At 38.3% G+C, this 26,800-nt stretch overlaps 2 protein-coding genes across 6 annotated transcripts in view; one reads left to right on the top strand and one right to left on the bottom strand.

Annotated features, from left to right (window-relative positions):
• The window catches only part of TBCD (tubulin folding cofactor D), a 125,376-nt gene extending 109,553 nt beyond the window's left edge, over positions 1–15,823 (top strand). For all 3 annotated transcript variants that reach the window (XM_082774791.1, XM_082774789.1, XM_082774790.1), the window contains 7 exons: positions 1,209–1,330; positions 2,354–2,431; positions 8,648–8,737; positions 9,801–9,888; positions 10,820–10,929; positions 13,940–14,024; positions 15,379–15,823. In XM_082774791.1, coding sequence (XP_082630917.1) covers positions 1,209–1,330; positions 2,354–2,431; positions 8,648–8,737; positions 9,801–9,888; positions 10,820–10,929; positions 13,940–14,024; positions 15,379–15,393 — 588 coding nt within the window. In that variant the 3' untranslated portion in view covers positions 15,394–15,823. The remainder of the gene's footprint in view (positions 1–1,208; positions 1,331–2,353; positions 2,432–8,647; positions 8,738–9,800; positions 9,889–10,819; positions 10,930–13,939; positions 14,025–15,378) is intronic.
• B3GNTL1 (UDP-GlcNAc:betaGal beta-1,3-N-acetylglucosaminyltransferase like 1) overlaps positions 15,389–26,800 on the bottom strand; it is a 124,182-nt gene continuing 112,770 nt past the window's right edge. For 2 of the 3 annotated variants that reach the window (XM_082774795.1, XM_082774794.1), the window contains 3 exons: positions 25,269–25,337; positions 22,890–22,964; positions 17,342–17,430 (listed from right to left, as the gene is read on the bottom strand). In XM_082774795.1, coding sequence (XP_082630921.1) covers positions 17,350–17,430; positions 22,890–22,964; positions 25,269–25,337 — 225 coding nt within the window. In that variant the 3' untranslated portion in view covers positions 17,342–17,349. Of the gene's footprint in view, positions 15,517–17,341; positions 17,431–22,889; positions 22,965–25,268; positions 25,338–26,800 lie in introns of those variants that run through there. The other variant, XM_082774793.1, reaches the window with a different exon arrangement.

Here is a 26,800-nt window from a genome sequence, read left to right as displayed (position 1 = left end):
AGAGAGGTGGTGCCCTCCTATCACTGGAAACCTTTTTGGGTGCCTCAAAACCCCCAGCAACCAAACCAAAATCCTGAAACCTCTCCTTTTAGCCATAAACCTCAAGGGAGGTCAATGTATTAAAATACAAGTCTGGAAACTAAATTCCTAACTGTCTCAGGAGTGGAAAATCATAGTGTTAGTAGAGGCTTTCGTACCGCCTGTGGCAGCCCTTGAGAGTGTCCTGCTCACTGCTGGGGCCATAGCCAAGCTATGGGGCTGCCAGATGGGGCTTGCTCCCTGACACCACAGGTATGGCCGAGCTGTTTGGTTGCTGGGGTATTTGAGGTACCCAAAAAGGTTTTGAGTGACAGGAGGGTACCACCTCTCTTCATCGGTGACTTCTGGGCCTGCAGGCTGGGCTCCCTGGTAGCACGGCCATGGCTGAGCTGTGGGGCCTACAGGCTGGGCCTGCTCCCCGGCCAGGTGGAAGAGAAGGAGCTGGCCTGGCCCCTGCATGCACTGTGGTTGCTTGAAAGCAAGCTGGGCCCACAACAGCAGAGCAGTCATTGAGTGAAGGCTGTAGCCCGTGATATTTAACAGCTGGTCTGACCTAAATGGACTGCTTCCAGCTGAACCTTAAACATAAGCACTGAAACCTCCTCCTGCTGTTTTTCTAAACTAGCTGATTAGCATAGTGAAGTTAAACCAGGAGTCATTATTTCTGAGGTGTTTTTAATTTTTAACTGGAGTTTACTGATGGTTTGTGTGGCCTGGTGGAAAACACCATGTGCCCAAGAGCTTGCTGCATTACATCAGCCTGTTTAATAAATATTACCTCTTGAACTTCTTGTATGCTCTTTAAGAGCCATAACAATATTATTATTTAAAGTAAAGTAGGATAATCGTAGTGGTTTAGGGATGTTTTATTTTGAAAGACAGAAAATAATGAATCTTTAATGTGGTCTTTTTTGCTACAATGGCAGACCTTAAAAAGGATTTAAAAAACCCACCTTAAGCAAGGATTAATGAAAGTAAAATAGCCATCTTCCTGTCAAATGTTGATACTGAATTTATACACTCAGCCGCTGTTGGAAGAGTCTTCCAGCAGTGCAGGTGTACACCTCAGGTAGTAAGGGATAAGAGCAATTCTGTGGAGTCTATGTTTTTGTGTATTGCAGCGGGGTTTATTGCCTAAGCCTTCATATTTGAGGTTTCTTCTGTTGTAGCTCAGGTACTCTGCCCAGAGCCTTTTCGAGTACATGAAGAAAATCCAGAATGATTCCAGTGAAGTGGAGAGTTTTTGTGAAACATTACTCAAGGTCTTTGAGGACAACCTGCGGAATGACCGGTAAAGTTTGTTTTAATTGATTTGTTTTTAATCATTCTTTGAGGAAGACATTCTTGACGCTTGTCTTACCAATATTTTATTTTTTCTTTTCTTAATAAAAATTGTATGCATAGAACATCTTTTTCACTGTGCCTAAATGAAACATGCCTGAACCATGTGAATTTGTTTGAATATAGTTATTCGGTGTGGCATACCTTTGGTAAAGTTTGTAGCAAAGGACTGATGCTAGAATATTTTGTGTTTACTGTAGTGTAATCTGGGGCACAACATGATAAACATCAATTTTTTATATGATGCGGTATTGGGGATGGTATATTGCTACACACTTTTCAGTGTAAGTCCTGTCTGTGTTTTACTTAAGTAGTGATTTTTCATGAATACTTGAAGTGTAATTCTCATGTGAGGATTATTCCTTAAAGGTAACTCGTTCTCCGTAATGAAATTTATTTCTCTAAGCCTTACCTACCAAACACATATAACAGAAAATATTCCGTAGAAGAAAAACCCACAACTGTTAACAGAACTTTAGATTTTACTTTATTTTGTCTCTTTTCTCAGCTGTTGGAATGGAAAACATGACTATAGATTTTTTTTCCCACCTGACACATTGCGTGTTGGTTCATTTGGTAGTTACCTGCACTGAGAAGGTCTTGTAACTTTTGTTACATGTTGTGGACTATGTTGTTTAGCTACTAGACAAAAAAATTATGTTCTACTTTTAATTTTGTTTTCAGTACCCTGCAAGTTTAAACCAAGCATGTTGTTAATTAGTTTTTTTTTTTTTTTTTTTTTTTTTTTTTTTTCTCCTTTTGGCTGCAACAGAACGGCCCCTTCTCAGCCAAGGAGGATGATTTAGCCAACATACAGAAGTTACTGAGCAACCCTCTTCTGTGTAAATTAGAGTTCTAATTTAAACGTATGTAGGTAGATAGGAAGTTTCTTTCTTTGCTTCTAATTAAAAATAGTGTATATGTGTATGCCAAGAAGTTTATTTACATTGTTAAATTGTTTTTCTTTCATCAGGGTGTCTGTACCTCTCCTGACAATGCTGGACCAAATGCTGGCAAACGGCTGTTTCGATATATTTACCATGCAAGGGAAGTAAGTTGCTGAAAGTCTTTTTTGTTTATTTTTCACTGTGCAACAGGCCTCTTAAATCTTACGCTGACTGCTGCTGAATGCTGCTGTAGATGTGAGTGCATGGAGGTCTAAGCGTTTGTGTATATGGATAAAATACTTATATTTTCCCGAAGTATGACAGTTGAGATAAATTTTGGACCAGATAGCCTTGAAAAGGTCTTGATGAAATCTGTGACTTTCAAATCAGTGTAGAAGTTAGTTACTGGTTCACTGTTTAATGACCAGTAAATTAATCAAATTCAATTTGTCTGTTTCACCTGGCAGACTTGGGCCAGTATCAGATCCAGTTAGCTTCTTTCCTTCACCAGCTTCCTAAATATGTGCTTGTTGGAGTATATTCTTCATTGTACTGTGAGCCTTTAGCAATGGCAATATCATGTTATGGTGCTGCAAAATAACATGCCTACAAGCTATTGCTTCCAAAATCCTACTGCTTTTGTTAATGTGAATATCTCCAAAGAAGTTAATTAAGATTCTCATAAGAATAATCAAAAAGGCATGTCCCAGCTTTTCCACACCAAGTTCTGTCTTCTGGAAATTATTTAGATTAGGAATGGATAAATATGAATAAGGTACTCCAGTGTGAAATCATGTTTTTTTGCAGATGTTTCAAAAGAGAATGATTTTAATTTCAGTAATATTAAAATCTATTCTACAAGCTCTCATAAGCATCTTGGCACAGCTACAGATATTTGCAGTACTATACAATGTGTATCCTACCAGCATGTATACTGGATTTGGAATCTGTTGATTCAAGAATTACTCACAACAGATACATTTGAAAAGATTTTATCATTCCAAAAGTTTTAGTTGAATCTACTTTTGTTTTCAAGTGTGTATTTAGATAATTAATCCCCTTTTTAATAAAGCAGTCCATTTTTCAATAACAATTTAAAATTCATCAAAAAGAGAACGAGCATTTCTTTTTGGTTTGGTAATCATGGCAGTGATCTGGAACACGTCAGCTCCAGTCTTCCCCACTGAGTAAGTCGATAGGTTATGGGTATAAATCGCAGGTAATGTCTGTCTCCCACATGGGTCACTAAACAGAAAGCGTGTGGTAGGATTATTGCATAGCCATTTGCTGTGTAAGCGAGACTCAAATTCAGTCCTGTGGTGCCATTGTAATGCTTTATTAAAAAGGTCTGAAATAAAATCCAGGGGGATTATGGGGAGCAGGGGGTGGTTTTGAAGTTGATCCAAATGAATTTGATTCCAGTTTGATGATGAAACCAACAAAAAAAAAAAGTAAAAAATTATTTGTTACAGCCCAGTGGATCATTCTAATGGAAAGGGAATGAAATACTGTAATGAAGGGTAGAAAGTGGAGGAACTAATTATCATACTGAAGCTCTGGAAGGCCGACTCTAGAAAATTTGGAGACAGTAAGACAGTAAGAAAGAGAATTTAGTTCTTGCATCTGGCAGTTTTTGCTAATATCTAGGTTACCTTGTGGTTGAGAGGGTGTAATCGTGCTCTGTGTGTACTCTGCTGAGAGCCAAGCGTGCCTGGGTTTTGCTGTGCTCTAAGAGCCTGAGTGCAGATCAGCTCTGTGGTACGTTATTTAGCTGGGTGAGCCCAAAATTGTCTTCAGTGGAACGTCTGCATTTTCTTACTTAGGCATATGGCATTTGGCTATGGTTAAGGGATGGATCCTGGCTCTGAGGCCTGCCTGAACTGTTGGCTGACACCTAATTCTCTTTGCATAGAAGAATATGGAAAAGCGTTGACTCTTCGGTCTGGTTTCTTGAGTGGGACTGGTTACCCCCTTTTCCTAAGAACCACGTCATAAAAATGCAGAAGTACAATGCAAAATGAGACTGAAACTGTTGTGTGGCATGAAAGGACATGTGTACACGCAGTTTCAAATACTTTCATATGAAGTGCACCTATAGGAACAGGGATTGAGTGCGTGGTTGTTTCTCGAAGTCTGACTGCTGGTGAGCAAATTTCACCCTGCTTCAGTTCTGCAGTACACTTCTTGCCTGTCATGCAGCAAATGAAAAACTTCTCCAAGAAGCTGGGAATGAAACATTAGCAGTCCTTGGGGTGTTTGGCTCCCATTTTTTTCCTCCCCCTCATGTTTTCCCACACTGCACTGAGTCTAGGTTTAGCAAGGGAACTTAGGTTGTAGGATGTCCGGCACCAGCACTATGCCTGTACCCAGCTGCTTCATAGTTGGCTGTCACTTCATAAAAAGAAGTATTTGCAAATGCATTTCGAGGTTAAAAATAGATGTTGTGCAGTATACTGGGCCTTTTTTTTTTCATATAATAAAACATTACCAATCCAGAACAAGTAATACCCTACATGGCTTAATTGCAACAGGATTAATGGCTGTTGGCTGAATTAGTTTGACGTTAATTAGGAGCTCAGTGCTCCTGTTAGAGCAAAGGGCCACATGGTGTCACTCCCGCCTCACAGAGGTGCAACTTGCAGTGCAGTTTCCTGCCCCTTCAAGCTGTAGCTGATGGAAGTTTCAATGCACAGCGTTACGTTTCTGACATAGTTCTGTAGGTGAATTTTGGTGTTTGTGAAGTGTTGCTGTTCTCTCAGCAGTCTGTACAGTGGGGCAGGTGGAGCGCTCGGTGTTGCTCCTCTATTTGAAGTCCTTGTGTTTAAAGCAATCTGCAGTTGTCATGCTGGGCTCATTGCTCTGTCAGGGCCCTGCTGAACCTGCCAGCAGGGAAGCAAAGTGTTGAGTAAATACCTAGCACCCAGGTAATCAAAAGGCTATCAGAAGCAGCCTTTTGTTGTGCTTGGCTTAGTTTGAGGCTGTACTAGGAAAAGTTCTGCCTGCCATTTTTCAGGCTGTTACTTCCCACTCATCCTTACCTGGCATAAACCTGCCCATCCGGCATTGGAGTTTCCCTCTCCCTGGAACCAGCAGCAGTGTTTTGTGTTGCTGCATGATGAATGGCATTAGGGAGCTGCTCCAGGTTAAAAATGCCCTTCCTCCAGTAAATTTCAGCTTGCAGTAGTTCCTCGATCTGTTCTGCTGCATGCTCATGAATTATGCCAAAATTAGGAAAGTGGTGAGGGGGAGGGAAACCATTTCTTTTGGCAGCAGTGCAAGCGTATATAGCCCTACTGTGTTTGTGAAACTGCAGGCATTCACCTGCTACTCCTCCTTGCTCAGTGTGCCCTTCCTGCCCAGACAGAGCAGTGGTTTTCAGTTGAAAAGCAATTTCTTCTGTAACTATGTTTCAGTTGAAATAATATTTTCTTGTGATACTACATTTCAACGTTCCCAGATTTCTTCTCTGTGATTGCACAACCTGAAAACTCATAATTTCATCTCGGTGTGCACTGCAAATTTGGGAAGCCCTGCTCATAGTAGTGTGGGCAGCATTAGCTCCTTGCAGTGACCGCTGCAGGCACAGGGCAGCATACATGAAACACAGCTGTCATCAATATCACCAATCAACAACATCAATCATCAACTCAACAGTGGCCACTCTGAAAATACAGTGGTAACTGTCAGCTCCCTGCTGGTAGTAGGACAAGGCGTAGGGAGAGTAAATGGGGGCGAACTAAAGCCACTGGCAGAACTGGAACTGAAGCATTATTTTCTGGTTATGGCTCCGGTAGCTGCAGGAGACGTTCTGCTGGCCTCAGCAGCGAATGATCATGAGAGAAGTTCAGTCTGCCAAGAGCCTGCATATATTGCTAGTTCCTTGGAACGTACGGTAAGATCAGTGTCATAGCACTCATTGCCCTGTAAATGTGAACAGAATAGCCTTTGAATGATAATTCAGGACCTGATGTTCTCTGGAATAAATACAAGTGGTGTTTGTTACCTGTCCGTAATCTGTGCGTTTCGCAGCAGAGGTCATGCACTGTGGATGCAGTGTCTTGCTGGTGGTCTTACAAAGCACTGTAAGATGGTATGTCCCTGCTGATCTCAGACGAATGATTTATATGTTATATGCTTCTGTGGATTTTTTTTAAAGTAGTTACACTCTTATTGCCTAATAAACTGTAGCATAAAAGAGCATGGCAGTGGCTGTCCTCTGGTTTCATGGCCACCCAGGTGATGTCAGCTGAACTGTTCAAACTGAGTTCACCTCAAGGAGGAAAAAAAACGTACGTTTTTGCAGTACCACGTGTGCCCAATTTACATAATGTAAAGACTTTAGACTGATCCCTTTTCCCCAGATGCTGACTCTGTTTCTGCTGGCACTGTGCCCACACAGGAGAAGGAATTTTCTCAATTTCCTTTAAGGAGGCCAAGCTATTTGAGTCATTTGAGATCACACGTAGGTTAGGTTTAGTTATTACAAATGTGAAATTGGCAAATGACAGAAAGGAAAGTGCATCTGTTTTAAACACAAAATGCTGCACTTAAAGTTATGTGTACCAAATTTATTCCAGATGCTCTTGTTCCAATTGGTCTCTTTGTTGCTATTCTCCTTAGCGATGTCTGTGTTGTTGAACCAATTTAAAATCTCACCTAATTCACTGTGTCGCTGTTGTCCTGTGCTGAAAGGCAGGCATGTATTACAGGTATTGTAATTAGTTGTCTACAAAATGTCTTTGTGTAATCATGGGGGAGTGGAAGGAAGGGAAACGTCACCAAGGTAAGAAAAAAACAGACCTTCCCTTCAGAAAGGGGACACTCTCTCCATCATCCACCTGGGCAAACCACGTCCTCAGACACATGCAGTCTCATTCGTGTATATGTCTTTCTTGTAATGTGTCTCATATGCACGTGCTTTCTGCACTTCTCATACTCTAAAATCTGAAAACAGTGCTGACATGGCTGCAGGCAGTGGATGGTGAGGAATTTGCTCTTTCAGCATCTGATGGGAATATTTTAAATCAGCCCTCCTGAGACTCTGCTTCTGGAAACCATGATCAGCTCTGAAAATCTCTTATGATACCTCATCATCAACTTTGAAAGTGTGGCAACTTTACTTGTTTAGAGTGGGTTTTTTTTGTTTTTTTTTTTTTCAATGATACTGAGACAGCAGTAGAGACAGCATTCTTTAGACTAATGGATCGATGACTTGGTTAAAAAATGGAACAACAAACCAGGATTTGCCAGGATATGCCTTTTTTTTTTTTTTTAGTGTAGTAAAAACAAAACAAAAACTCTCTTGTCTGGAAAACTACGTATAATAAGGTGCATTAACTTGGCAGAACATTTTGTCCTGTAACCATCTTAATTTGTTTTAAATGTTGTATTTTTCAACAGATTGCGTGACAGTTTTTTTCCAATAATTTATATCCACAGTTTTGAATCACAGTAGCAGAAAATAAATGTTAGAAATTCTGCTTTCTGTTTTTCATACACAATACAGTGAAATTTCCAAAATACGCAGTCTAGAAGTAATTGTGCGCACTAGACAAATATAAAATAGTTTCTTCTGCATCTATGGCACTTCAGCTTTGAGTGTAATGAGTAAAAGATTAAATAATTTGTTCTGAAATAAAAGTAACATTCCCTCTTTACTAGATCCTTGAAATATCATAACAATACTTGTGTTTGTATGAGTATCTGGGAAAGCTGTAAGAATCGTATTTCCCAGACTGCAGAAAAAGAAGAATTTGCTCAATATATTTAAAGATGGCTTCATGACTTGTACACTTAACAGAACTGTAAGCGCTGGGTTTAATTATGTTGTCTGGCATCACTAAAGAATCCAGGCTCTGAGATGGTAGAGTATGTAAGAACAGTGTCTATCCCCTTTTGTGCCAAGTTTGATTGAAGGCCTTATGGAACCACCAAGGCACTACAATGTTCCGTAAACTGAATAATTTTTATTTGGTTATAGAATGCTCTAATTCCTGGCATAGTATTTCGGATTGTACCATACTTTGCTGTAAATGCAAACTGTGGCTAGCTGATTACCATGCAGATACTGACTCACTTTGGATAAAGGTAGTTCACTCCTCAGCACACAGGTAGTAGGAATACCAACAATTAATACTAATTTCTTCCCTTCCATAAAAAATGAAAATAATGTTCACAAGTGGTAGCCAAAGTAGCCTGTGTCTTTACCAAAAGCCCACCTAAAGCAGGGTGTGCTGCTCTGGAAAAAGTATTCACAAACAGCTCTGGGTAGTGTCTTTCCTCTCTTTTGAATGTTAATTTGGCATCTTTACAATCATCAAAAGTGTTTAAAATTCTGCTTAAATCTATTTCATATCCTTTTTTTTCCTTCCCATTTCCAGCCATCCATTTCCAGTGAAGCTATTTAACCTTTGTAAAGAAGAGATCAAAAGATCCAAAGACATCCGGAAACTTCGCTCCAGCATAGGAGTGTGAGTTGATGAAATAAACAAAGAAAGTAATCTTTTGTCTGTATGTAAGGAGTGAAGAAAATTTAACTACAGAACATACTAAGTCTATTTGATGTGAAACATAAATGAAAAATGTACGCAGATACATGTAACATAAGGTTGTGTGAGTTTTATGTGTATCTTTTGGGTGGTTGAGGTGAAAACGTGAAAGATCTGAAAAAAAAATTAATTTTGAACTGTTGTTGACAATTAACTAATTTTGAACTGTTATTGACATTCTTAAAGATGCATTCAGTCATTTACTTTTTGCTTGCAGAGCTTGACTCACACATGCTGACAGTACAAAATATATGTAATTGAGTAAACCTTAACAGTTACACTAGAAATAGTTTAAAACACCAGCAAAATTATTATCTATTTTAGGAAAGAAAAGAAAAAAAAAAAAAAACTAACGCATTTTGGATAGCAGAGAGATCAAACCAGAAATGTTTCAGTCAGGAAAAAAAGTACTGGGTGAGGAGGAAAAAAAAAAGTCAAAGTATCGCAAAGCTGAATGAAATGTTCATTGGCAGAAAGTTGGCAGAATTATTGAGGTATAACTGTTTCAAGTAATGACTTTATTGATTTAATTATTTTTTTTGGCACTATTTTAAGAGTGCAGGAAAGCCTAAAATGAAAAGTAACCCATGCCTTCTATTTTTATTTCACTCTTACCTGCATCATACAAGATCCTACCTTCAGCTTTTGTTTTCTATGGGAGAGCTTGATCCAAGATGTGTTTTTTTTTAGTGCACAGACTTTGGTGCTGCTGTCAATAGCTTTAAAACCATATTTGTATTTGGCATAAGTGTGTGGCATCTCGGTAACCCTTAAGAATTTCAGTACACTTACCCTTAGTGTTTGCTTTCCCACAACACAGAATATCAGCTGAGATTTCTCAGGAGCAGCAAAGCTTCCTCCTCTCTCCCCATCATTTTTTCTAATACACATCTTCACTCTGATCCACAAAATGTACTTCTGCAGTGATAATATCAAGAGATATCACTCAAGATTTTTTTTGTCTATATTTTTGTATGTTTTCTAGGTTTTGTGGCCTGATTCAATTTGAAGGAGACATGAGAGAGAAAGTTCTGTTTCAATTGTTTCTCCTCCTTTGCCATCCGTTTCCTGTAGTAAGTATTGAAGATATTGTATATTATCAACTATCCTATTTGAAATAATTAGAAGTTAAACAACAACAACAAAAACTTAGCAATGCTGCTTTAATGCACCTGAAAGAGATATTAATGTATATAATAGGTTTTATTTCTCAAGGGTTTGCTCTCTGCAATGCTGCCACCTTAAACAGGCTACTGGATGCTGGCAGAATGCCTGGCTGGCATTCTGCATAGTGTTTTTTCACCTTCCATCCCTACTTTTATATTAGAAGCAATTTAGATACCTACCTTGTTTATTTCTTTTATGCAAAGCCCAGCACTGTGAAGTTGTGCTCACCATTAGGTCCTGAGGGCTCTGATCAGATAAATTACTGTTGGTTTTGCAACATTTCCGACAGTAGCAACACAGTTGTGGTTCTGGTTCAAGAACTAGTTTTGCCCTTTTTGTCAGGAAAATTTATCAGAAATTTACCTTTTTCATGTGAGTAATTGAAATGGCATAAAAATGAGTTACTACTTCTGAGTATGTGTAAGAAAAGATCTTATGTGGGATAGCAATCTTAGGCCTTGGAAATATTTTATTTTTGACTTGATGAAGTTTTTGAGAGGGGGTCTGTGTTCACTGCAGAAGACCTGGTAGCCCAGATTGACGGCTGCTATGGCAGCCAACTACGTTAAGCAGCTTTCTGTGGCTTTGGTGTTCAGGAGTTTTATCTGGGAATGTTGGCAGACCTTCCCATGAGGAAAGCGTTAAGGACTCTTGCACACTTGCATTTATTCCTTCTGAGGGACAAATCTGAAAAGGAAATATTTTTCAAAAGGTTCTTCTCTGACCCTCATTCCTTCTCCATCAGCCAGCACAAATATGAATGGAAATGCCCACTGGGCTCTTCTGTACAGGACTCTAGACACTTACTAAAGCTTTTCCCCTGCCTCTTCCACTTAGATACGGAAAACAACAGCCAGTCAGGTTTATGAAATGTTGATAACCTACAGCGATGTAGTGGATCCTGCCATTATGGACGAGGTTATGACCATACTCAGCGATACCAACTGGTAAGTGAATTTGTTCTTAGATAATAGTAAGAGCTGAAATAATTTTTGTCCCACTGAAGTTGAAACAAGACATCCATGTCTTTGAAGGCTGGTGGCAAGGAAGCTGCAATGGAGCAATACCTTCATTTTAGCTAGTTATAGCTTTTAGGCCATTGGTGAAAAGAGACCTCTAAAGGTCTATTATATTGTCCCACTAGAAGTGCTATGTATAATACCAACACTAAAGTAAAATATCTGTATTTTTCTACCAACATAGAAAGGGAGGAGATCTTGGAAATTCTCCATGGAACACAGAAACTGAGCTGTGTAAACAGGCAGACTTCAATCGCACAGTTTCTTGGCATTTATGAGCACAGGCAGGATTTTGGGAAGGATCTGTGCAAGCCGGAGAAAAACAGATCAAATCTCCCATGAAATGTTAATTGCTCAAAATACTACTATCGTTGTAGTCCTGCAAATTATAATTGGAAGCAGTTTAGACATTTACTTTTTTATATAATGTTATTTATTTATTTATTTACCTGCTGTTACCATTAATATTAGCTTCTTACAAGGGCAAGGAAAAAGAGTCCCATTCTTCCTGAGCAGAATTCAACAAAGCAGCAAGGTTATCTTTTACTGTCAGGAGGAGCTCATTCTGCCAGCACCTTTGGAGTGCTGACACTGAGTTTTGTTTTGTTTTTAGCAGACTTCTTACTTCAAAGAAGCTAAATGAATAAATCCATAAGGTGACAGGAGGAGGCCTACTTTGGGCTTTTTTGTTTGCTTGTTTTCTGCAGTCACTGGAAGTGTTTATGTAAGACTGCATGCCCTGGACATTTGAGGAAATACAGAGCTTTAAGATAATTAGTTTAGCTTCCCTTTTAAATATTTTTAAAACGTTTTTCCTTATTACAGATGACTGGGTCATGGGTCCATTTCCCAACACCCAGTCTCAAACAGTAGTCAAAGTTAATACATGAGAAAGTGTTTTTAAGAACAGCCAGATATCAAAAATATATATCCTACTAATTGTTGCATTAAGTGGCTTTTTCCTTCATTGACATTTCATGGAAATTAACTGAGATGTCTTCAAAGAATAAGTCTACTGTAATGTTGTGGTTTACATATTTTCAGACTGCATGTTTACATCATTTAACTAGTATTTAATTTCCAGTTTATTTCAGTGCTTGAGCTTTAATAACTTTATACTTGAGAAACAAAATTAAGGTTTGTCATTGTAAGGGGTGGCTACTTCACATTTTTCTGAATTTTTCAGGACAAAATTAGAAAAACAGTCTGATTTGAAAGAACTGGTTATCCACTACTCTGCTTACTTCAGTGTGTATTGATGGTTAGTGTTCTGTCCAGTGTGATTCAGTGCTTGCTTGTGGAATCTGAACTAAGAGCAGGCTTGCTCAGAAGTTAAAAGTTTCTTTGCTACAGAAAAAAAAAATAACAGAAATAATTGAGAAGGATTAGGTTGCTCCTGTCACAAAGGGATGTTTACAATACCAAAATTAGAAGTGGAACAGACAAAATTGCTACAGAGTAGGAGGGTTCTACTCGTATATGAGTTACTCATGAAAACAAGGAAATTTACTTCCCATAAGCCATTTCAGAGAAAAATAAATATTTTTCACCTTGTAATTTTTAAGGTGTGACTGGCTGCCTGTTTTATTCCCTTGCTTGTTTTGTTCCCTTTTAGCTCAGGGCTTGCTCTAATTTCCCAGTTGCAACATATCTGTTGCACTGAGAGTAAAGGTGAAGAGCCAGTTTACTTAAATCTTGTTTTGTCATACTAGATTTGAACTGTTTACAAAATAAGGTATTTGAAGTCATTCCTGAGTGTCATAGAGAGCTGCTTATTATTTTCAAGTGCTCTCAGTGCTAAAGCAATCAGGGTAATTTCAGAATTAAAATAAGCATTAACATCAGGAAGCCTAATGAGCATTAGATATTTGAGGAAGGCGGTCATTTCTGGAATACACATATTTGAAACATTCTTTTTGTTGGAACTACGAAGAGTTTTTCATAGGATTCTGTAATTCAAAGTTGAAAGAAATTAAATAATAATTTTTGTTTAGCTATAGGAAGGTTTCCAAAATTAAATGTGACAAATGACATGATTTAGTGATGGGACGTGGTAGGTCAGATTGATGGTTGGACTTGACAATCTTGAAGATCTTTTCCAACCTAGATGATTCTAAGACTAAATTGTCCCAGGTGTCCAAACGGAAATACATGTATATTCAAGGTTATTTTTAATTTATTTGTACTTTGTGCTTTTTTTCCATAGTTTTGGAATCAGTTTCTGTGCTAAGAGTTAATTTTTAATAGCTCACGTACACTCACTACTTAAGAAAAACATATCTACTGAATTAGTGAGCAATATTAGCAGGATCACAGCATTTCAGTTAGTGCTTGCAACATGGAAGAGACGTGTGTTTGGATTTTCATCATTTTGGAGCTTTTTGTAACTGGCTGTTTAGGAAAAACAACAGTTGTTTAAGAAAAACAACAGTTGTCTTGTAAGCACCACGTTATTTCAGTAACTTTTTAAAATACTCACTAGCATTTGGTCTGATTCTTTCTACTTCAAGAGAAAGCTTTCCTAGATAGCAGAATGTTTTCCAAATCTAGTGACATTTAGTTAAATTCTTGATGTGATATTTTCTAAATCAAAAAAGAAGCTATAAATTTAGAGAACAAATTTGTGAACTTCTAATCAAGAAGTTTCTATGAAATTTTTTTTTTTTTTAAATATAATAGTCTTACTCATTTTACTAGTAACTGTCAGTTCGTGAAGACTTGTTGTGTATTTATGGTATATCAGGCTTCAAATGCCATGAAAAGGCTACATTATTCTTAAAATAAGAACACAACATGAACTTCTAGTTTGAAATGTACTTGAAAGAATAGACACCTGCGTAGTGATATAATAGTGAACAGGTAGCTTAAGCAGTTGTATGTATGCAGCCAACTTCATGCTTTTGTTTTTGAATTAACTGGAAGGTATTTCCTCATGCAGGGAAGCTGAACTAACAGTAGTAAGAGAGAAACGCAACCTCCTCTGTGATCTCATGAAAGTGCCCAAACCACAGCTAGTATCCAAGGTAAAGTATGGAAATGTGCTCCTGAGCTTTTTTCTTTATAATGATCAGTTGTTCTGCTAATACAGTGTGTATCTTCCGTGCAACAGATGTAGTTCTTCAGAGGTTCATGAATGTATAAAATGCACACCTAGCAATGTCCTCACAGGTAACTACAGAATATATGGAATTGGTGAAGACTGTTCTCTTAAGCCACTCCAGTTCCATTTCTTGAAAGCATTCCAGACTTGTAGTGTGACATCTTACTCAGACAAAATTGAAGAATGAAATAATACAGCACAGATGTTTCAAAAACTGTTTGTCTGCCCTTTCTGGAGAAAGAAAAAAGGATAAAAGCTTCCCAGTCAATTTAAACAGCAGAATTATAACATGAAATGTGCAAGTCTCACAATTCTAACACTGCATAAGAGGGAGAATATGTTCTGGAGTTAACACGTTCATAGCAAGAAAGATGATAGGTCTGTGTAGATCCTTTTTCATTTCCATGCAGATGGTTTGGAAGTGCCCATCTGCTCAGTACTTCAAGAAGTACAGAATGTTCTGCTTTGATAGGAGTCTGGGAGATGTTCCATTCTGGGAGAAGTTCAAAGATGTGGAGGCTCAGTTAGCAAGATAACACTGAAGGAAAGTAGTTAGGTCTTGCCATGTTCCTCTCTTAAACACTTAATTATGGATAACAGCAGGAAATATTTCAGTTGTAGGTAATGAAATTCAACAGGGCAAACTACTTTCTCCTTTATGAAATTACTCCAGCAATAGAGAGAAGGAATTTCCTTATAAGAAGAACTGCAGGCAGAATATAAATAGCATTCTTAGAGCAGATTTCAGAGTTCCTTTAGCAGCACATATTCAATCTAGCAAGCAAATGCTCATTTACCTGCAACAAAGCCTCAGTCCTTGAAGAATATGTACAGTCTCACAGTATTGCACATAACCTGTCCCGTGAACTGTTGGAGTTCACTCAGAGCGATATTTGCTGAACTTGAAGGACTTCTCATAGCTCTCCAATGCCCCTGCTAGCAGCCAGTTGGTGCCCAACCAAGTGTACATAACACTGCTCTTCTTTAAGAGCTCACATATCCTGAGAACAGAGAAACAGCAATAAAGAAACCCAAGCACAACATTAAGAAAAGGTGAATTAATTTAATTTCAGCTGAAATCAACAGTTACTCCTTTAAAAAAATGTACAAATAATACTTACTGATGGATGATTAAAAACGTAAGGTGATAAAAAAGGATTGTAAAAAATTTAACTTTACATTTCTACATTTTCTTCTCCATTTAATTTACTTAATTACATATTGTGCTGGTAAAATACATGCTACTCCAAATGACCTCTTTTTTCTTTCTCTTGTAGAGTTCAGCACAATAAAGTTGCAGGCACTGACTGTTGCTTTGCAAACTGAAGCTCTTGGTTCAGGTGCCCTTAGGACTGAAAGAGTTTGTGCTGCGGCATCTTGACAAACTGGATTCTCAGCATGAGCTGCGAAGTACACTGTTTAACAAAAATAAGAGGCAGAGATTATGTCTTACAGCATTGTGCAGATATGCCATAGGAAGGCAACAAAGATTCATTATTATGTTCTCCGTTTTTAAATTCATTATCTGTAGCCACAAGATGGCAGTTTGTCTTCATACTTCTGTCGCAATTGACCTGTTGGGTTTTAGTGTTGGTTTGTTTTTTGTTGTTTTGTTGGTTTTTTTTTTTGCTGTCAATGATTTACACTCCTACAGTTCTGAATGGAGCCATTCAACCTGTGCTTGCTGTACACACATCAAGTATTAAACCTGACTTGGCTGCACTCCTCTCTTAATATTTTTTTCTCAAGATAAGAATGGCCATGCTTATTGATATTTTACTTTCAGGAAATTTTCATTATAGCTGTAGATAAATATGGCATTTTTACACCAAAGTCAAACAAAAAATCCAGGTTTTGCTTCAGCTAATGTCAAAGCATCGTCTAATAGCTCTTCCTATAACTAAATAAAGCAAATGTAGTAAAGTAGCTCTAGGGACTGAAACTTGATTTTTTTCCTTGAAGAATACAGAGGTGAATCAGTACTTCAGGGAACTGCTAGGAATTCAGAATATTCCTTATTGACTACAAAATGAAATGGCTGTAACATTTATCTTTAAGACTACTGTGATTGTAGGGCAAATGCACAGGTAACATGATATTGTAATTATATCTTGTTTTTTGTGGTTTTAGTTAATCCTGCTATCTCAGCCCTTTAAGTAGAATAGAAATTTATACATATACACATCTACGAACATTTGTAAGTTAAAATTCAAGAGGAAGAGCTAAAACCAAACCACTTTCTCTGTGAAGTACCTGCTACAAACAGCAGCAATAGTCTATGTAAGTGTATCACTGTGTCGCTAAGATTTTTTATCTTTGAAGAAGATAATTATACATGAAAAATTACATTATTCAACACTTTTTGAGTATACATGCAAACTGCACTGGCAGATGAAATTCAGGGCAGATGGGTGTTGTTCTCTGATGAACTATTAAACAAACACATACTCGGTGGCTGTATGCACTGAAGGGGCCACTTGCAGGCAGTACTGCCGAAGTACTCTCGATCCCTTAGCCTATGGTGTTAGGCAGGGTCATTAATTTCCTTACAGAAAGTACTAGAAATTTTCATTTTGCTCTTGCAAAGTTATGCTTTTAGCTCCCTGTTGCAAGGAAAACATGTTACATTGGCAAAGCCAGCTTATTCAAAACAAAAACAGAAAAACTAAGATGGTCCAGTGAAAATTTTGAGCATCTCCACGTATAATCATCTGGCTACCAAATGATGATACATGTGCTACTTTTCACAGTCCCGAACCAGAGGCTTTAATATCAGTACCAGCAGTAGGCAGAGCTTTACTTTGCCATGCACCAGCTGTTGCTTTCTGTAGCAGGGAATAAGCCAATAGCAGGGAACAGTTGAGGGCCCCAAACAGTGTTTGACAGAAACCTCTCTTTACATGGCCGTTCGTTATAGGCTTTGCTTGGTGCATTTTTAAGCCTTCCCTATGGTAACAGTCCTCTTGTAGGCTTATGGCCTGTATTTGATGATTACTTGAATTAGAAAAACAATTTAACAATCAAACTGAGTTTGGTAGACAATTGTGCAATAGTAAAATGAGTAAATACCATTATTAATGGCGTAACTAGGAGGGCCCTTAAAAGGAAGTTACTCAGAGCAAGGATTAAATTAATGAGGCACAAATTACCAAAAAGATCTAAACCTCTGAACACCTGGGGCTTCCTACACACACAGATACATACAGAATAACACACAGAGCTTCAATGTCACTGCCTTACCTTGGTTTTTAGTTAAAATGATAATAATCCACCCCTTCTTTCAAGTTCAGCATATTCAAGTTTGTTTCAAATGCTCCTCCTGTTAAATCCTACAGGGGGGAAAAAAATCAACCAGACAAATTTATTTCAGGTTGTAACAGCTTTGGGTAATTTGTTTTTTTGTTTTTGTTTTTTTTTTTAGACCACAGACAGAAAGTCCAATTTGCAGAGCTAAACATAAATAAAACAAGGCTTAGAGATGTTTCCATTCAAAAATTAAGTTTACAGTGAGAAATTAGTCTTCACATTAGTATCTTTGGGTGTGTGTAGGGGGATGTTAAACAACTCATTCCAGTGCAGTCAAGAACACAGGAAACTACTACACTGAGGGAGCACTGGAGATAAACATCTGCAACTCTGGAGCATTTTGTTTTCCAATTTGCAGAGAATGGACCAAGGGAATGAGGTTGCCAAAACAGTGATTTTGTAGATTTTGAACAATGATTAGCCTGTCTGATGAAACGAACCTTTCATCAAGCTACTGAAATATTTTGTGTAGGTAAAGGTGTTTCCTTTTAAGCTGCTGTTGCACTAGCTGAGCAGGAGCCTGATAGGTTTGCTCCATGAGTCATTTTTGAAGGCAGTGAAACAGACCCTAACACAACTGTGATGTCATTACAAAAACGTGTCGATGTCAATGTTTCTGAGTATTTCTATACTGGCCACCTCTACTGGCCTCCTCCTTAATCCTACTCCAGGAATGTCACAAAAAATGAATTAACTATTAGGTGTAGGTAAACAAGTTTACTTCAGTACTCTTTTGGTTGCTTCAGAGCTGCCATATTGAAGTTGTAACAAGGCACACCAGTACTGCGTGTGTTCAGGACAGGAAGTTATGAAAACAGAATCCAACCCAAACTGGAATTAAAGGAGCTGGAATGCTGGACTTTGGCATTCTGGAATAACTGGATTCAAAAGAAATTGCTCAGGGATCTTTTATAAACCTGAGATCAGAAACTAAGGGTTCTAATGTATATAGAGGACATCTTGCTTATCCAGCTTCCCAGCTTGGCCCCATCAGCTGAACTGCTTGTAAACATACTCACGTAGTAGCTGGGTGTTTGTTTCTTGGAAACCTTCCATTCAAGGAACAAGGCCATCTCAATCAACAGTCAGTCCAACTACAAAACACGCTGACCTGTCCCCTCCAAACTGCTTGTTTCTCCTGCTTGAATTTATACATGAAAGGAAACGCTGCATGAGTATATTTCAAATCTCTTGCTCAATCAGCATGCTATGCCTCAAGAGCAGAGATTACCTCCCCTCTCTGCTACACCATTCTCATCTACCTGCCACAATCTTCTTTTTGCACTGGTAAGGCAAAAATATACGAAGACAACATTATCTGATCCAGAACATCACCAAAAACCACTACAGTCATAAAATTACTTGAGCTCTGATGTTTAGCAACAATTAAAAGAACAACGGTAATAGCTAATGAATTGTCAAAGAGCAGCAAAGGGCCCATAGCAGTAGACTTTTTAAGCAAGGGCCTCACCTAGATAACATGTCTCTTAGCTGATTGATAAGGCCCTGAGTGGGAAATCTGTTGAGTATTTTTTTACTTCTTGAAAATTAAGAATACTTGACAGTATTTAAGTTCTCTGAAGGACTGGGTCCTAGTTTTGCAATTAATTTCAAATCTCAAACTGCCATTGGTCCATGTGCAAAACTGACCACTCGTGTCAACAGGGAATTCTAGTTAGAAATGCAGGCATTGATCATGACCTTTAGTCTCCAGTAATGATTTCATAAACCCGAGATTACCCAAGTTAGGACACAGGGTATGGAACAGTTCTGATTGGCTTGCTGAACAATCAACCTGCTCTAAAGAAGGGTTAAAAAATAAAAATGAGCCCAGATGTGATAAAAACAAATCTTCCATTCCCAGAGCGCAAGACTGAGTTGACAGAACAAGGCAGCGTTTTACAATAACTGGTCTAACAGTGAATTTACTGAAAACTTTCCACAATCCAACTAGTTTAATTACTGAGACAGAATACTAGAAAATCCCTTTCATTTCAAGCACTTGGAATTCATGCCAAAACAGGGTACAATAAGTGATTTCTAAGCATTTTGCTTTTACCTCAAAGCAAGAGAAAATACACAGTGCAAACCCTTAGATGAAGTGGTACTGCAGGCTGCTACACAATTCTGACGAACCAAAGCCACAATTTTATGCTCCTGAGCAAAAACTTCAAAACACACACACAGAGAGCACAGACTTCCAGCTTACAGCCTCTGTGAAGCCATTTTAAAAGCTTTTTTCTTTTTTTTTTTTTTTTTTTTTTAAACTGAGCAAAAACAGAACGACTGCTTTTTCAAAAATGATTTCATGTGGCAACGAAATAATGCCAGGGCTAGCAAAGGACTGTCAGAAAAAATAAATAAGCAAACACTGCTTCAAGCACATGGCCAGAGTCATCTCTTGCAAACAACCCACTTAATTAATAAACATATCTAATCTTCAAAATTACCCTCTTAGCACTGCTTATAAACAGGCAGGTTTTGTCTGTACCAAAACTAAAAATGTGAATGGCAAAACAAAATACAATAAGGCCCGGGAACAATTTCTTCCTCAGAAGGATGTTGACAACTTTATAATGGTAAATAATAACTTCAGAAGTCTGCAATGTTTAGGAACTTGTTAATGACTTCTGTTTAAGAAATTGCCTAAGAGGCTGTGCAGCCAGTTCTGCATTACAGAAATGTCCAACCATTCCACGCAACATTGAACCAGTTCCAAGGGGAGCCTCCAGCTGTGTTGCATTGGCATCTGTCTGCACAAGAAATGTCATTTTCACTGTTTTTTTTTGTATGCTTGCTGCATGACCTGAAACAGAGCTGGGTAAACTTGCCCTAGATAGTTTGAAAATGTAGACAGAAAATGTAGACGATCTGTAACCTCGCAAACACATGAATTGTTTTTCCCCACGTGGTACACACAAGGACAGCAGCCTTTTTGCAGAGGAATTTTACATTTCAAATTGTGGTAATATCTTTTGCATCATCTTGGGACTTTTAACTCAGCAACATTTTTTTTTTGCACAGTTCCATTTGATAAATCTGTGACTAGCACCAGAGAGGCAGAAACAGCTATGACAAGTATAAAACATTTTTAATATTATGCGGTCTTAATATTTATGTACGTATCCCCTTTCCTACTTTCTTCTGTGCTCCCACTTAGAAAAAAGCATGCTGGAAGGGGAAGTGTAGGACTGGTGATTAAAGAAAAGAACTGGAAGTTTTGGTTTTAGCTGTTCCTTCAGAAGCGGGCTGCACAGAAAGTAAGGCAAGTTCAGTCTATAAACACAGCAAGGACTAACCCGCGGCTTTATACTTGGCCTGCACAATAGCAACACAGATGAATGAAAGTTCAATACTCTGTGCTTCTCAGCCCGTTTAGAAACCATTTCCTTTAGTGGTCAGACCTAGAAGTTTGAAAGCTGCTGCAGACAGGATATCTGAATATTTTAAACCACAGACATTTATCAGCATGTTTTGTTTTGGTAGAAGACTACTTTCCATGACAAAACTAGAACTGAAAAATGTGGCAATTTCAATCCAGGTACAACCTTGCAAGAACTAAGAATAGAGTTTCGGGGATTCTGCCTGCCTCCACAAAGACTCATAATAGTAATAAAATACAGCAAGTATGATAGTGGCTGAAAGAGGTTGCCAGAACTCTTCCTCAAGATCAACTGCACAGCCCAATGGTAGCGATAAGGAGGGTTCAGCAAACTTTGTTCTGGAGGGGGGGAGCTCAGAACAGTGCTGCTTGCTTCATTAGACCCTCTAAGTCCTTTTCTCTCTTTACTGGGTTTTACACTTTGGTACAGATTTCTACGTTGTTTTTTTTTTTATTTTTTTTTTTTTCTTATGTTATCTGTGGTTTCTCATGTGATAACAGTCAAAGAAATACTTGGTTTCAGCTCTTTGTTTTATTAATAAAGTCTTTGTCCTTCTAATAACCTGATTCTCTGTTGTCATAACATTCAAAAAATATGGTATAATGACATAGGTGTGTACTTTGAGGTCATACTATTAACAACTATGTTTAAAATCTGTAGAAAGGTAAGCTCTGTAGTGGATTTCCGCTATGTTATTATGCAAATTTATTCTCATTATTGTCCACTTCGCCACTCTTAGTTTCCCAGTGTACAATGATGCTCAAAATCCATGCACACTGAGCTTTATCTACCTCTGCACTAGGGTATTTTTGCCATCAGTTTTTATAGCACCAACTTCAGTGGCAGCTGACTGCGTAATTCAATCACAAAGCGAGAAGTGAGGACATAACCTGCCTGCAGTTTCTAGAGCTGCCCCCATACAAATGGCTATTGGCCTTATTAAATGTGAGCTAAAAGGGAGCTGCTTCAAAGGCAGGTTTTAGAAATAATTTCAGAAAATATTTCAAGCAGGTCAAATTCTATTTCCAATAAAATTTACTTAAAAGATACTGTGGTTTACAGTGTTCATTGATCAGCAAGTAGGAAATGTTCAGTGGCAAAAAGCAGAAAATACACTGAAATCACAACTGAGTCATGGACTACAGTTTTCAGGCAAGATGTTGTATAATGGTCTCATTGTAAGGACTTCACAAATTAAATGTGCTTTATAACAGGTTGCACAGATGTTCTGTCTAGGGACTTCCACCCACCATTATATGTAGTATGAAAAATTAAATTAGTTGTAATATTACTAGCTTATCCAACAGTTTATCAACCAACAGCACATGATAATGCCCTAAGGTACCTTCAGTCTGGCTTTACAACTGCAAGTTATGATCTCAGAGCTGATCGTAAAGTTGGGAGGGCTCAGTTAAAAAGGAACTGGACAAGATGAGTCGGCTAATCTATCTTTGAACAGATCTAGTACAGTTTTAAGAGTATATGTATCTGCCTTTATACACAACTACAAGTTTTAGTTACTTTTAAAGACCTTTTAACTGATGTTTACAACTACAGTGTATTTGCTGTTTTGCTTTATATCTTCTGTGTTATAACACTGTGCTGTGGTATTTTAAATATAACAGCAAAATTGCTGCCAGTTATCATCTTCTAGTTATGTTATTAAGCCAATTAAACCATTTGAAATCAGAAGGTTAGCACAGTCAAGCATGGAAGAGGCTTCAGAATTGGCAGTGCCAAAGAAAATGGCTTTCAAGGTCTGATTTGAAAAACAAAGCCTATGCCATACATCAGGCTACAGTATTTTAGGAATAAATGAGGCCAGGTGGCCGACTGTACATCTTCATTTGTGCATATAATGTTGCTGGGCAAGAAGGTAAAACAGACCCAAGTTCCTCTACAGAAGCTTTAACCTTAATTATTCTTAACACTACTTCTCTTAATACCACTGCTTTAACCTCCTGAAATACTCTGCACAATCAGTTTCATAGAAGGAACATTCAATTAGTAAAAGCTGGGAAAAGACAGTTCCAGTAAATAGAAATTAATTTTCATAAGGAGCAATTACTGATTTTGTACATACAGCTCAGGCTACTTACCAGCTTCACACAGATAATGAAAGGTGGAGATGCGTCCCTGAAGTGACATATTGGAATTTTTGGTTTTGGTCTCTCCTGCAAGAAGAACAGCCAGAAGCTTATACATGGTTACAGAAGCATACATGGTTACTTGGTAGCTTAGTTTTAGGAGCTACTAAGCACTAAAAGCTGATTCTGAGACCTCACTTTATAGTCCATCTTGTCACATTATTTTCCTACTCATTTCAATACCCATTACTTTCTTACTACAACCTTTCAATACAACTGCTTTTTCTCCAAAGGAAGCTGTACACTATACCAGATCTATATTAAGAGCTTTGTGCTGTTCAAAGAAGATCTCACTCCTCTCTTACAGGTTATCTATCTTTTAGCCCTTTCCCCAAACAGTTCCCTCTTTGATCTGATTGCAAGTTATGCTCTTAAAATAGCTTACCACATTGAAATGTATATACATACACATTTACATATACATACATATAGATATTATTTTTGGATGGTTAATGTTCTGCCCCTTTAATGAGCTGAATCAGCTTACTGAGCTTACAGTGCCATCAGAGAAGCATCAGAAGAGGCACAAGGCAAAAAGCTGACACAAAAGCAAGATCTTTTTCTTTCAGTGGGAGCTGTTAAATGGCTTATGCCTAAGTAGGTCTTCCCCATGGATCCAAGCTGTAGAATTTTCTAAGGATTCACAACAGGTTGCAGTACAATCTCCTTTATGACTGATCAGGGCAGATGGCTATGTGTTGGGAAGACATGAGCGCAGGATCTGTAACAATTATGCTGACAGTATTACTGCAGCAGTAGTTAGTGAGTCAGTATTCCCGGTCAAAATTCTCAACTCGATTGCTTTCATGCAGCTGAAAGCACTCATTAGCTTCCCAGTATAGAATTTGACTTTACAATTACTCTAGTCTAATCAGAAGCTGCATCTGAGGAGATGCCCCTCCTTTCCCCCTGCCCTTCCAACAGGCCTACTCCCATCAGATACAAGGATCATGCAACCTCAGGGTAATTTGATTCACAAGATAACTTGCTGGAAAACTTCTTATTTCAGGGTTTCTTTTCTGCCAGATCAGCTAACTGAATCAACTTATCCTTTATCCACAAAATTGCTAGACCCAGTATAAACAAAGCAGTGGGAGAGTGTGGCTCAGGCCAGCGAGCAAAGTCAGACCACCCCTGCAGTCAGACTGGCCAAGCTACAACGTCAAATTGCACTCTCGGAAGACCGCGCTCCCAGGACCTGACCCAATGCCCAGTGAAACAGAACTGTCTTTTCACCGACTTTTCTAGGGACTGAATCTGGATGAAACTTTACTCCAGATCTTGGAGCTAATTGCTACCACGAAATTAATACTGCAACAAGACAACTTTTTTTTTTTCTTCTATATGTTTTTTTTATTGCTATCTAAATATCATTCTTCTCCGCGGAATAAAAAACTTCTACAATTTTAGGCTACGAAGGAGCCTATCAGTTCATGTCTTATTCAGGTACAGTACGACTACAATATACAGATAGGTTACAATTAACCACTGAAACTTTATTTTAGTCATTAGACTTTAGTCCATCATGAGTCAAGTTCCACTCCCACCTAAAAGACAAACTGTCAGAGAAGGCCGTGCTTTACCCCATCATCAGAACCTTTTCAGAGGTTAGAGGTAAAGTCAAATTCTATACTGGGAAGCTAATGAGTGCTTTCAGCTGCATGAAAGCAATCGAGTTGAGAATTTTGACCGGGAATACTGACTCACTAACTACTGCTGCAGTAATATACACGTGTTCTTCTGAGCTGACTTCAGTTAACGTGATGTACACCTGCCTGTCTGCTTAGACCTGGAAGCTGACCTGTTTTGAAGAGACTTGCCATAATGCTTTTTATTAACATAATTTGTTAACAGTAGAACATGGAGATCTGTGAAATTGTATTCCTTCCTTCTATTTTTTTTGTCTTCAATAGGATAAGAAGTTTGCTTCAGTAACTCCTCTAACCCATGCCTACTTGTTCTTTCCTGTGGGGTCTAGAGGCATCTGTATAAAACATATTCCCAAATAATCACACTTCATGCTGGTTTAATATCTTATCTGAAACAACAGTACTCAGTGAGAGTTCTTCTGTCCCCCTGCCAGATGAGGCGGTGGTATTATTCCTGTGACGAACACAGGCAGGGGCTGTGGTTCCACAGCTCACACTCCAGTATGAATCCCCAGCTATCTAGTCTCCTAGGCAGACAAAGCCTCCTCACCTCTAATTCCTAGTCAGAGCCCCCTTACCAAAATGAGTTATTACAATATTTAAAATTTGTGATATTCTTTCATCACATTTTTGAGAATGATTTCAGATCACAGTAATTAATGCAAAAGTACTTGTAACTAACCTCAGATTCTTCAAAAGTATAGAATCCTCTTGTTATTTTCTTTTCGTCAACATCACAAAATGCAGTTACCTGGCAAAAGAGAAGCAGAACACTTTCATACCATTCTTTGCTGCCAGCATTTATTTCGCCTGTAGCACATCCATGTATTGCTAAGGGCATGTGAATGAACACCACGAACAGAGCAATGCACCATGGTCCTCCCGTGGAGCTTAAAAATATATTAAGTCCTTTCCATGTATTCCTTAATGAGATACGCAGCGTCTGCAGTTGGCTATGAGCACATTATGGTTTTGTGAACATGAAAACAGGTGGCATAAGTTACTGTGCAAGAGAAAATATCTATGAGATCATTAACTTCATCCTCAGTGACATGCTGAGTAAATACAAACAAACAGAGACTGGTCTCCTCACTCACGTGGAGGAACACACGAGGAACAAACATTCCTCTTTCTGCCCAGTCCCAGCACGTAACCTCCATGGGATGCCTCCTGCACGGCAGTGCTGCTACGGATCCTCTGGTGATACCAGCCTCCATTCTAGGCCATAACACACCAAGTCTGGGAATTCCTACTTTACCCCTGGAACAGCAGAATTCTCTAAATGCGAATGGGTACTTCACACAGATACACTTAGATCACTGTCAACATCCTTAATCGTGAGCATGGTTTGGGAGTTTTTTCAACTGAAAATTTTGGCAAATTTCTTGCTTAAATAATTAATATAGTTGCTGCTGTGTTTTGGTTATTCTTACTGTAGCTAGGGAAGCATTATTTATAGCCTTAGTTGCCAAATATTTCAGATTTTTTTAATTTTTGTTCCTCATAAATACGCAAGCATAGTAAATGCCTGCAATCCAAAATACACAGTGTCCTCATTTTTGAACCATTAAGTTGTCAGTAACATTTCGGGAGGCTTTTTAAAATAAATGTAGTTAAGTTTTCCTCTGGCTAACACTGGATTTATTTCTATTGTCTATGCAGAACTTTTACACTGAAGCAGAACAGTTAAGGTATTTAAGGTCTTGCAGAAATCAATTGTTCTGGTGATAGCTGGAGTGCAGTTTTCCTATCTTTTTAATTGCTGCATTAAAAATTGATTAACAACACTTAACATTGAGAAAATTTGAAAAGCCCAACAGCTGTTTATTAATTTATTAAATTAGAGAAAGCTGCAAAAGGCTGGCTTGCTTTCAGTATCTACATACATCTCTCTCCTATTTTCCTCCTTTGATTATGATAATTTTTGTTTACCTAAAGTGACTTCGTTCTGTTTGAGCAGAGGGGAGCACTGACACAAGAGCATTAGTGTCACAATGCTGAACTTTTGCATTCCTCATTGGTATTTCACTCCCAACAGAGAGAACCATCTGTACAGCCCAGTGGCAAAGCTGAATAGGAACAAAACTGGGTTCCACGTGTCTTCAGTGTGGAAAACAGAGCTAAGGAGCAGAGAGTGGGCAAGAACAGTCCCTGGAACTACCAGGGAATACTCCCTTAGAGGTAGACATTCATACTTGGAAAGTACAATGCTTG

This window comes from Aythya marila (assembly GCF_965140915.1).
Source record: "Aythya marila genome assembly, chromosome: 18".
In the NCBI taxonomy this organism is placed as follows: domain Eukaryota; kingdom Metazoa; phylum Chordata; class Aves; order Anseriformes; family Anatidae; genus Aythya; species Aythya marila.
Note: the sequence above shows the minus strand (reverse complement) of the source record. Positions and strands in the feature narration are given on the sequence as shown.